This window comes from Macaca fascicularis, chromosome 1 (assembly GCF_037993035.2).
Source record: "Macaca fascicularis isolate 582-1 chromosome 1, T2T-MFA8v1.1".
Lineage (NCBI taxonomy): Eukaryota > Metazoa > Chordata > Mammalia > Primates > Cercopithecidae > Macaca > Macaca fascicularis.
Genome location: NC_088375.1, coordinates 37,340,221 through 37,351,552, shown reverse-complemented (window position 1 = coordinate 37,351,552; position 11,332 = coordinate 37,340,221). Strand labels below are relative to the sequence as shown.

At 38.5% G+C, this 11,332-nt stretch overlaps 1 protein-coding gene across 3 annotated transcripts in view; it reads left to right on the top strand.

Moving 5' to 3' along the window:
* The window catches only part of LOC107126403 (torsin-1A-interacting protein 2), a 39,359-nt gene that overhangs the window by 17,583 nt on the left and 10,444 nt on the right, over positions 1 to 11,332 (top strand). For all 3 annotated transcript variants that reach the window (XM_045393426.2, XM_015446340.3, XM_005540140.4), the window contains one exon: positions 8,277 to 8,456. In XM_045393426.2, coding sequence (XP_045249361.2) covers positions 8,423 to 8,456 — 34 coding nt within the window. In that variant the 5' untranslated portion in view covers positions 8,277 to 8,422. The remainder of the gene's footprint in view (positions 1 to 8,276; positions 8,457 to 11,332) is intronic.

Below are 11,332 nucleotides of genomic sequence, written 5' to 3'. Positions count from 1 at the left end.
TTTTAAATAGTGTGAGCTACACTCGTCTCTATTTTTATAGCGTGGAAGAGTTGGTAATATTGCTTATATGTTATGGTAGCATTTCTAAAATGACCATTATAACTAGTTCCTGTTATTTTATGGCAGACCTGGTAGTGGAAAGGTTAATGGAAACATGCAAGGGCAGACTGGAAAGAAAATATATCCACCAAAGAGGTAGCTGTCGGGGGATGTGAGTGAGTGAAGTAAGATTCGTCTCTGAGTCACAGGTGAAGGAAGCCCAGGCAAACAAGAAGGCAGAAATGAGTCCATGGCATCCAAAGAATATGTTGCAGTCCACATGTCATAGCTGTCTGTAAAAGTGAGATGAGCTGTAGCCCTTTCATCTCTCCAGTCTCCCTGGCAACCCTGAGTCTCCATGGAATTTTGGGGACACAGCTTGAAAATTGCTTTTTATAGAGGCAAAATAATGGCCTTGCAGCCAGCTGGGTTTGTATTCTAATTCTGACACTATTAAATGACCTTAGGCATTTTAACCTCTCTGTATCTAGTTTCTTCATCTGTGAAAAAGGTTGTGTAATAATACCCACCTCATACTGTTGTGAGGTGTAAGTGCAATAACATATACCAAACATATGGCACATACTAAATCTTCAGGACAAGGAAAGATGTAGGGCAAGAAAGCAAAAGCAGAAGTTATAACTGGGGAATAATGTAGAGTCTTACTTGTTTTGTTTTGTTTTTGAGAGAGTCTCGTTTTGTCACCTAGGCTGGAGTGCAGTAGCACCTTCATGGCTCACTGCAGCCTTGACCTTCTGGGGTCAAGTGATCCTCCCACTTCAGCCCCCTAAGTAGCTGTGACTACAGGTTTGCACCACCACACCCAGCTAATTTTTGTATTTTTGTAGAGATGGAGTATCGCCATGTTGCCCAGACTGGTCTTGAACTCCTGGCTTCAAGCAGTTCGCTCACCTCGGCCTCCCGAAGTGCTGGGATTATAGGCATGAACCACCATTTCCACCGAGTCTTAGTTTTAGAACAAGGATTAAAGCCAATTGTTTCAACTGATGCTGAATTATTATAAACTTATTGGCTGGTGGCTCACACATGTAATCCCAGCACTTTGGGAGGTTGAGGCAGGAGGATGGCTTGAGTCCAGGAGTTCAAAACAAGCCTGAGCTATAGTGAGACCCCCCAACTCTACAAAAAAGTTTTAAAAATAAAAAAAATTAGCTGGATGTGGTGGCATGTGCCTGTAGTCCCAGCAACTCAGTAGGCTGAGTTGGGAGGATCATTTGAGCCTCAGTGAGCTATGAGTTTGAGGCTGCAGTGAGCTATGATGGTACTACTACCCTCCAGCCTGGGCAACAGAGTGAGGCCCTGTATCTAAAAACAAAAACAAAAAACTTCTTAAATCTCTCCTGATGAAGGACAAGATTGGTTTTGGGATGAGGTTGAGCCTGTGGCATAAGTCAAATGGTCTTAGGTGTAAAGATTAAAAGGCCTGGAGGGATGGATGACCCAAGGCAGATTTTTGTCACAGTGTTTAGGCCCATTTTATAATCTTAATTATGGTAGATATAATTGCTATATGTTTTATATCACCTGAGACTTTCCAAAACACTGAAATAAATTCCTGAAGTGGCAGGTCCCTGAAAAGGAAAAAGAAAAGAAATAGAGAAAAGTTGAAGGATATATACAAATTCACTCAGGTCATATGTGCTAGAGTCACAATTCAAACCTAGATTTAAGTATTCCAGAGTCAAGGTGCTTGTGGTATGCTTAATACAAGTTTTTTAAAGTGTCATTGTTAGGTCCCACAGCTAGACTACCTGAGTTCAAATCCTGACTGCCCTCAGTAGTCACGTGTTCTTGGGTAAGGTTCTTAACTTTTCTTTATCTCAGTTTCCTCATCTCTAAAATAGTAGGAATATTAGTAGTCTACACCTCATAAGATTGTGGTGAAGATTAAATGAGTTAATAAAGTGCTTTGAATGATGCCTGGCACAAAGAAGGCACTCAATAAAAGTTCTTATAGTTGTTGTCTATGCTTTATATGTTACTCGTTTTCATAGCAGGATTGTAACTACTTGTTTCAGGGCCAAGATATCGATTTCTTTTTATTCCTAGAGCCTAAAATGGCATCATTCACTAAAATAAGATTGTGTTTAAAAATAAAGATATATACTTAATTCTACCCCAACTGTCATACATTTGTCATGATGGCATTTATATCTAAACTACCATCCTGGAATGGCTGATTATTTTGTGCTCTTCTTGGCTGCTAAACTTCTCATTTCCTTCTCCATTTAAAAAATGGTCTTAGTACTTTCTGATACCTACCCTGCCTCCCCTCCCCAGGTTTTCCCCAGGTCACCATCCCCTCCCCTCTTTTTCACTGGTCCTCATGGCAATGCTAGCAGTTTGCAGGATGGAGTGGAGGATGGGTAAGGTCCTTTTGCTCTCCCAGCTCTGATTTTGTTCTCAAAGGCAGCTTTTCAGTGTCCTGTCTCTTCCCAGCTGGTTGTGACAAAATGTCTAGGAGGCCGTGGTAGAAGCGTACTCTGTAATGTAAGGTCATTGCATGTAGGCTCAAAGAGTTTCCATTACAGGTCTTTCCTTTTGATACTTAATTTTTTTACGGAGACTAATTTTTTTATTACTCATTTAAAAAGGCAGTAACTACATCAAACATATAGAAAAGTGCAGAGAATAATATAACAAGATCTGTGCCCAGATGCCCAGATCTCAAATATATGAACATTTTATCACATTTACCTCAGTTTTTATTTTTTTAAGGAAACTTTATGTGTACAGTTGACACCCTCTCTTATTCCTTGCAGAAGCAAGCCCTAAATGGAAGTTGATGTGTATCCTTTCCATTTATGTATTTATGTTTTGTTATAAATTTGTATATGTAAATAATGCTGTACATTATTTTCTGTACATGTACATGCTGTACATATCACTCTGTAGTGACAAAAAATGGAATACTTTCAAACCTTCATTAGTATCAAATATATATACATACACACACATATATATGTATGTACATATATTTATTTTGTTTGTTTTTTTCCCCCGAGACAGGGTCACTCAGGCTGGATTGTAGTGGCGTGATCTTAGCTCCCTGCAGCCTTGAACTCCTGGGCTCAAGGGATCATCCTCCTTAGTCTCCTGAGTAGCTGGGATTACAGGCATGTGACACCATGCCTGGCTAATTTTTAAATTTTTTTTGTAGAGACATCATCTCATTATGTTGCCCAGGCTGATCTTGAACTTCTAGACTCAAGCAATCCTCCCGCCTTGGCCTCCCAAAGTGTTGTGAAGATTAAATGAGTTAATACATAAAGTGATTTAAATGCTGCCTGACACAAAGAAGGCACTCAATAAATAGTAACTTTTATAGTTGTGTGTGCCTTATATGTTACTTGTTTTCATAGCAGAATTGTAACATCCTGGCTTACATGTGTGAGCCATCATACCTGGCCCAAATTTAGAAACGTGTAATATGTACTGAATCGTAGTTAGCCTTATAGCACTTAATATTGTATGTTGGAACCTTCTAAACTTGGTTATGTAACTTCAACGCAAAAGTCATCTGGTATACCACACAATGTCACCTACTGGGTAGTCAAAGCGTTTACCATTTTACAGTGAGTGAGATGAAGCAGAAAGGGTACATCTTAGAAGACAGAGCACAAGGCAGCCACATTTACAGAGGAAGCAGTGAGGTAAATGTGTCCCTCTTAGAGAAGTCCCAGGAAATAGAAATTAAGCAAGGCATCCCTCAGCCGGCCATCTAGTATGTTCTCCATAAATGGAGAATAAAACCTTACAGCCTTAACCTGTTACAAGCCTTGATGGAGACAACTAAAGCAAAATGATGCAAGTTTTGCTGCAGATTTCAGGGTCACAGGGAGGTGGAAATGACTGTCAGTGATGAGGCTACATTTTATTTAAGTAGAAATCTGAATCACTATAACCGCCATGGATAGAGCACTGAACACCAACATTTCGTAATTGAACTTGCAAGGGATTCACTCAAAGTGAATGTCTTTCGTTGCCATGTGAAGCACACAGGTCTCATCAGTTCCTTGTAGAAGATACTGTCAAAAGCATCTATTTTGGGACATGCTTATGGAGTGTTTTTCCCTACAGCTATAGAAAGCTCCAACTACCCCATTTTCCTTCAGGATGAGGCTCTGCCTCACTTCCATTATGCAGTCCCGAGGTTCCTAATAAACGCATATCCTGATAGGGATCAGACACCGTTCAAAAGATTGACCTGCCTGGCTGAGCGCGTTGTCTCATGACTGTAATCCCAGCACTTCGTGAGGCTGTGGCGGGCAGATCACTTGAGGCCAGGAGTTTGAGACCAGCCTGGGCAACATGGTGAGACCCTGTGTGTACTAAAAACACAAAAATTAGCTAGGCATGGTGGTACGCAGCTGTAGTCCCAGCTACGAAGGCTGAGGCATGAGAATTGCTTGAACTTGGGAGTTGGAGGTTGCAGTGAGCCGAGATTACACTGCTGCACTCCAGTCTATGTCATAGAGCAAGATTCTATCTTGGAGGAAAAAAAAAAGAAAGATTGACTTGCCTCTGGAACAGTGGCCTCCAGATCTCTCAGATACCCTGCCATGTGATCTTATCTGAGGATTTGTCAAGAACTCTTGTTTGTCCCACTTCTTGCACTGTGAGGGAAATGCCATTTCAACTATAAACAGTGATGATATGTTACAGAAGGTCTGAATGAAGTGGGCTATAGGATCTACGTGTGCTTTGTGACAGGAAAAGTGTATGTTAAGCATTTGTAAGATTATAGAAATATCTGTGATGGCACCTTTGCAGATTCTTTTGGACTGCAACCTAGTAACCAAGTAATATATTTTTGAAAGCCCTCAGTTCTGTTTGTTTGCCATAAAGTTTATTGAGGATAATCTATGTCACATACAATTAACGTACAGATTTTAAGTTTGATAACAAATGGAACCACCACCTCAGTAAAGATATTCAACATTTTTTTTTTTCTTTTTTGAGATAGAGTTTCGCTTTGTCGCCCAGGCTGGAGTGCAGTGGCGTGATCTTGGCTCACTGCAACCTCTGCCTCCTGGGCTCAAGTGATCCTCCCACCTCAGCAGCTGGGACTACAGGTATGCACCACCACGCCCAGCTAGTTTTTGTTTTGTTTTTTTTTTTGTAGAGATGGGGTTTCACCATGTCCAGGCTGGTCTTGCACTCCTAAGCTCAATTAATCTGTCAGCCTTGACCTCTGAAAGTGCTGATATTACAGGTGTGAGCCATTGTACCTGGTCATCAGTACTTCAGTGCTGTAATTTTACAACTTTTAAAGATAATCTAATTTATTTGAATTGCTATGTATAATATTACATTGTAAGAATATGACAATTTTTCAAACCTACTTTCTTATTAATGAACATATAGATTTTCTCATTTTTCCTCATTTTAAACAATACAGCAGTGGATATTTTGGGGCATATGAATGAGTTTCTCTGTTATACGTCTAAAAATGGAGTTGCTGATTTGTAGAATATGTTTGCCTTAATTTTCTTTGCCATATTTCTCTCTGAAGTTGTAATAACAGTTTACTTGTCATTGGGGTTGTATTTCCTTAACTAGTCTTTTTTCATATTCATTATGTTTTTATATTTCCTCTTTGTTGAACTGCTTGTTCATCCCTTTACCCAGTTTTTCATAGCATTATTTGTCTTGTACTGATTTGTGGAATTCTTTATGTGTTCTCAATATTAACTCCTTACTGGTTTTATATGTTGCAGATGTTTTTCTAGTCAGAGACTTATCTTTTAATTTTGATACCTTGTGTAGAAATTAAAAATTTTTTAATGGGGTCATGTTTGTCAAATTTTACTTTCTGGTTTGTGTATTGTGTATCTTATTTAAGAAACCCTTGCAGTTATAAAGATATTTGATATTCTCAAAGTTTAAAAGTTTTACTTTTTACATTTAGGTCTTTAATATGGACTTGATTTTTATCTGAAGTAGGAGACAGAAATCTAATTTTCCCCCCATTTGAATAGTCAGTTGTCCCCAAACTATTTATTCACTAATTCATTATTTCCCTTTGCTGAATTAGCCAATTTCCTTATGTATGTATGCTGCGTATACTTCTTTACTCTCTATTCTGTATATTGTTTGTCTATTCCTGTGCCAGTGTTCCATTGCTTTTATTACTTTAAGATTTTTTTTTTTTTTTTTTGGTGACGGAGTCTTGCTTTGTCACCCAGGCTGGAATGCAGTGGTGCAGTCTGGGCTCACTGCAACCTCTGCCTCCTGGGTTCAAATGATTCTCCTGCCTCAGCCTCCTGAGTAGCTGGGATTACAGGCATGCACCACCATGCCTGGCTAATTTTTGTATTTTTAATAGAGATGGGGTTTCACCATATTGGCCAGGCTGGTCTCGAACTCCTGACCCTTGGGTGATCTGCCTTTCTTAGCCTCCCAAAGTGCAGGAATTACAGGCATGAGCCACCATGCCCAGCCTACTTTTAAGTTTAAAGAAGGTTTGATATCTGGTAAAGATTGCCCCCTTCTTCTTCAGAATTATGCTGACTCTTCTTGATCCTTTGCTGCTCTTTTTGAATTTTAGGATCAGTTTTTCCATTTCACTAGAAACCAACAATTATCAAAAAACTTGAGATTTTGTTTCAAATTGCATTAAGTTTGTAGATTAATTTGGAGAAAATTGGCATCAATGGTTTTGAGTCTTATTGTCTACTCATGATATATTTTTCTGTTTACTTATGTCTTTTTTATATACTTCAATAAAGTTCTGTATTTTTCTCTCTAAAGTTGTGTTTTAAAGAAACAGCTTTATTGAGGTATAATTTACATACCATAAAATTCACCACTGTCTAAAGATCTTGCATATCTCTTGTTGGATTTAATATTAGGTATGTTTTAGTTTTTATTCTAGGTTCCTTATGGTTATTGTGAGTAGCATCTTTGCTTTTGAAAATTTTTGTTATTGGTACATAGGAAACTTTTAACCTATTTTCTTGGTTTTGGCTGGCAGGAAAAATTTTTTTAAAGAAACTTGAAAAGGACTGGGGACTTTTTATTTTCTGTCATGAGCTAGGATAGGAGAGAAAACTTCATTGCAACATATGATGGCTTGAAAGCCCAGTCCCAGGAGCTTGAAGAAGATAAAAGCAGTGATAAGGAGCCCTCCAAACACTTATGCTAAGTGTTCACAGTGGCAGAAAGAAGAGTCTGTCCCTAACTCTTCTCTTCCCTTCCAGTTTATCTATGGCATCACTCTTTATTTATACATTCATTTATTTTTTCATATGCTTTTAAGTTAAAATACAGAGTTCTTACTGTACACTAGGCACCGTGTAGGCATTGGGGATGAAAGTTTTTAATGTGTAAAATTAAATTTTACAAAAGAGTACTGAGAAAAATATAAAGACGGCAAGTTGGCTAGCCTCCCAGCTAGGCTGTCAAAAAACTATAACACTTCACACAGGTTTTTCTTATATATTTTTGTATTTAAGCCTCATAGGTATCATTATTCTCATTTTTATAGGGAATGAATGTTAAGTAACTTTACTGATCAATTTGTTTTTGACAAAAAATAAATTAACTACAAAATATGATTTTTAATTGCTTATAAAGTGCCTTTGATTTTGATTCCTTTTGTGTAAATCTTAATAATTTTCTTTGTCTTTGAGCATTGCATAAAAAGGCATTGTATAAAAGGATATCTGTCTCCATATTTTACAAAAGAATACTTCAAGAGAACCACTTCAAAGTCAGTCCAAATGTGTAGTGGTACACCTCACAGCAGCCATCTCAGTTTGTGGGAACCTCCTGTGCCTTGTTACTTTTTAATATAAGTGAAAGCTTCTGATAGGCAGACTATGAGAAAATCATCTGGTACAGAAATTGAAGACATGCAGGAAATCTGCAGTGATTGTTTCAGCAATGACTTAAATTTCTACGCTTAGATTTATTTTTTATTTTAATTCAAGCTATTCTCTTGAAGATTCTGGTCACTTGATCTTACTTTTTATACTCTTTCAACTATTCTGGAATGTATTAGGAGATTATGAAATTCATGAAAGATTAACAATCGAGCTTTTTTTAATAGTCTAGGATTTGGAGTATGATTCTCTATGAAAGGAACTTTTCTTCACGCAAAAAAGTTTCAGAGAGGAAATGTTACTCAAACTAAACATATTTAATAAAGCTGGTACTTGCATTTCTCCCTTGTATGGATAAAAAGTCATTTAATTTTTTTCATTTTGTTTTAGTCACTGTATATATGGCTTATTTCCTGGGTCCACGGGAAGCATGAGTCTGTTGGGACTTGGGGCAAGAAGAAGACAAGACATCTTAACAAGGAAAACCAAGCACTAAAAAAAGTATCCCCCCAACTCTGAAGAGATAGAGCATAAACATGGCCGACAGTGGACTTAGGGAACCTCAAGAGGGTAAGACTGATTTGTCTAGCACTGAGGGTGCTGCTGTAGGAAACCAGGGCTGTGCAGAGAGAGAAAATCTCTGACTAAAATCTGAGGTTTTGAAGTAAAAAAGCTAATTCAGTGGATTCATTTGTTTTTATTATACTTATTCTTTCAAATTTACTGAATTTTACTATAATGTGAACCCTAATTATAATATAAGGAAAATAAATGTTTTAGAGACTCTAATAGTAGGGACTTACAGTAATAGAAAAATGCAGTGCTCTATTTAGAAGGGATCTTTCTTTCCTTTTCTTTTTTTTTTTTTTTTTTTATGTCACCCAGGCTGGAGTGCAGTGGCGTGATCTCAGCTCACTGCAACCTCCGCCTCCCGGGCTCAAGTGATTCTCATGCTTCAGCCTCCAGAGTAGCTGGGATTACAGGCACCTGCCACCACACCCAGCTAATTTTTGTGTTTTTAATAGAGACGGGGTTTTGCCATGTTGGCCTGGCTGGTCTCGAACTTCTGACCTCAAGTGATCTACCCCCCCTTGGCCTCCCAAAGTGCTGGGATTACAGGCATGAACTACCACTCCTGGCCTTAGATCTTTCAGTTATAGGTAAGAATTAAATTTTAGTTCATCCTGCTTATATTTTATATAGGAGATAAAGGCAAAATATGAAATAGATTTTCCAGAAGAGAAAGAGGACATTTATTTAAAATCTTTGTTATGGGAGTTAAAAAATATATTAAAGTAGAGGCCAGGTGCGGTGGCTCACGCCTGTAATTCCAGCCCTTTGGGAGACCGAGGCAGGTGAATCACATGAGGTCAGGAGTTCGAGACCAGCCTGACGAACATGGAGAAACTCCGTCTCTACTAAAAATACAAAATTAGCTGGGTGTGGTGGTCCATGCCTGTAATCCCAGCTACTTGGGAGGCCGAGGCAGGAGAATCGCTTGAACCCGTGAGGTAGAGGCTGCAGTTAGCTGAGATCGGGCCATTGTACTCCATCTAGCCTGGGCAACGAGAGCGAAACTCTGTCTCAAAAAATAAATATGAGTAGAATAGTATAATGAACCCCTATGCACTCAACATCCAGCTTCAACTGTTACCAACATAATGCTGATCTTGTTGCCTGCCTTGGATTATTTTAATGTACATCCATGATATTACATCATTTTATTTGTAAATAGTTTACATCTCCTAAAGATAGATTCTTCGTAGATTATTTTTTAAAAAATAACCAAAATATCATCACACCTAAAAAAATAGACTAACAATTATTCCTTCATGTCATCTCATATCCTGTCATTATTCATATTTCTCAAAGTGTCTCATAATTTGTTTTTTCTTGACAGTTGGGCCACACATTGCATTTGATTTCTTATAGCTTCTAGGTTGTTCTTTTTTAAAGTTGTATTATAGAAAATTTCAGGGCCAGGCGGGGTGGCTCACACCTGTAATCCTAGCACTTTGGGAGGCTGAAGCAGGCGGATCTCAGGTCAGGAGATTGAGACCATCCTGGCTAAGACGGTGAAACCCCGTCTCTACTAAAAATACAAAAAATTAGCCGGGCGTGGTGGTGGGCACCTGCTACTCAGGAGGCTGAGGCAGGAGAATGGTGTGAACCTGGGAGATGGAGCTTGCAGTGAGCCGGATCGCGCCACTGCACTGCAGCCTGGGAGACAGAGCAAAACTCCGTCTCTAAAAAAAAAAAAAAAAAAAATTAAAACGCATAGAAAAGTAGACAGAGATAAAGCGAACCTCTGTGTACCCATTAAACAGCTTCATATGCTATCAACATATAGCTAATATATAGTGGAGTAAAGAAAAAAACACGAAAACATATGGCTAATATGGTTTCATCCATATGCCTTCATTTCTCCCTTCCCCCATGTTGTTTAGTTGAAGCAAATCCTGGCTATCCATAATTTTAGTAATAAATACTTGAATATATCTCTGAAAGAGGATTCTTTTTAAAAAATGTAATTACAATACCTTTATCACACCTAAAAAGATGAATCATAAATCCTTCATGTCATCAAATATCTGGCATTCAGATATTCCTGATTGTGTCATAAATATTTCTTTAATGATTGGCTTTTTCGAAACTGGATCTAGACATCGTAGTCCACATATTGTATTTGGTTGATGTGTCTCATAAGTCTTTTAATCAATAAGTTAAGAGACTCCTGTTTTCCCCTTTTCTTGCCATTTATTTTAATTACTGTTTTTTATTTTTATCTTTATTTTTTCATTTTATTTGAGATGGAGTTTCGCTCTTGTCGCCCAGGCTGGAGTACAATGGCATGATCTTGGCTCACTGCAACCTCCACCTCCCGGATTCAAGCGGTTCTCCTGCCTCAACCTCCCGAGTAACTGGGATTACAGGCACCCGCCACCACGCCTGGCTAATTTTTTATATTTTTAGTAGAGATGGGGTTTCACCATGTTGGCCAGGTTGGTCTTGAACTCCTGACCTCAGGTGATTCACCTGCCTCAGCCTCCCAAAGTGCTGGGATTACATGCATGAGCCACCATGTCTGGCCATTCTCACTTTTATTAAAGAAACAAAGTCTTTTGGAATTTCCCACCTGCTGGGTTTAACTGATTATATTCTTGAGGCATAATTTAATGTATTCCTCTATCCCTGTATTTCTTGGAAACTGGTAGCTCTAGAAGCTTATCAGATTTAAGTTCAGTTGTTTGGCAAGAATACTTCCTAAGTGGTCTAGAGTACTTCTTACTGCATTATATTAGGAGGTTAATGACATCTGTTTGGGTTTCCCTGTTTTCATGATGTGAATTCAGATTGGTCACTGGGTTCAGCAGTTGTCAGTCTGGCTCATCCACCATAAAAGTCCCCATCAGCCTTTTGCATAAGGTTTTGCTACCATTGATGAG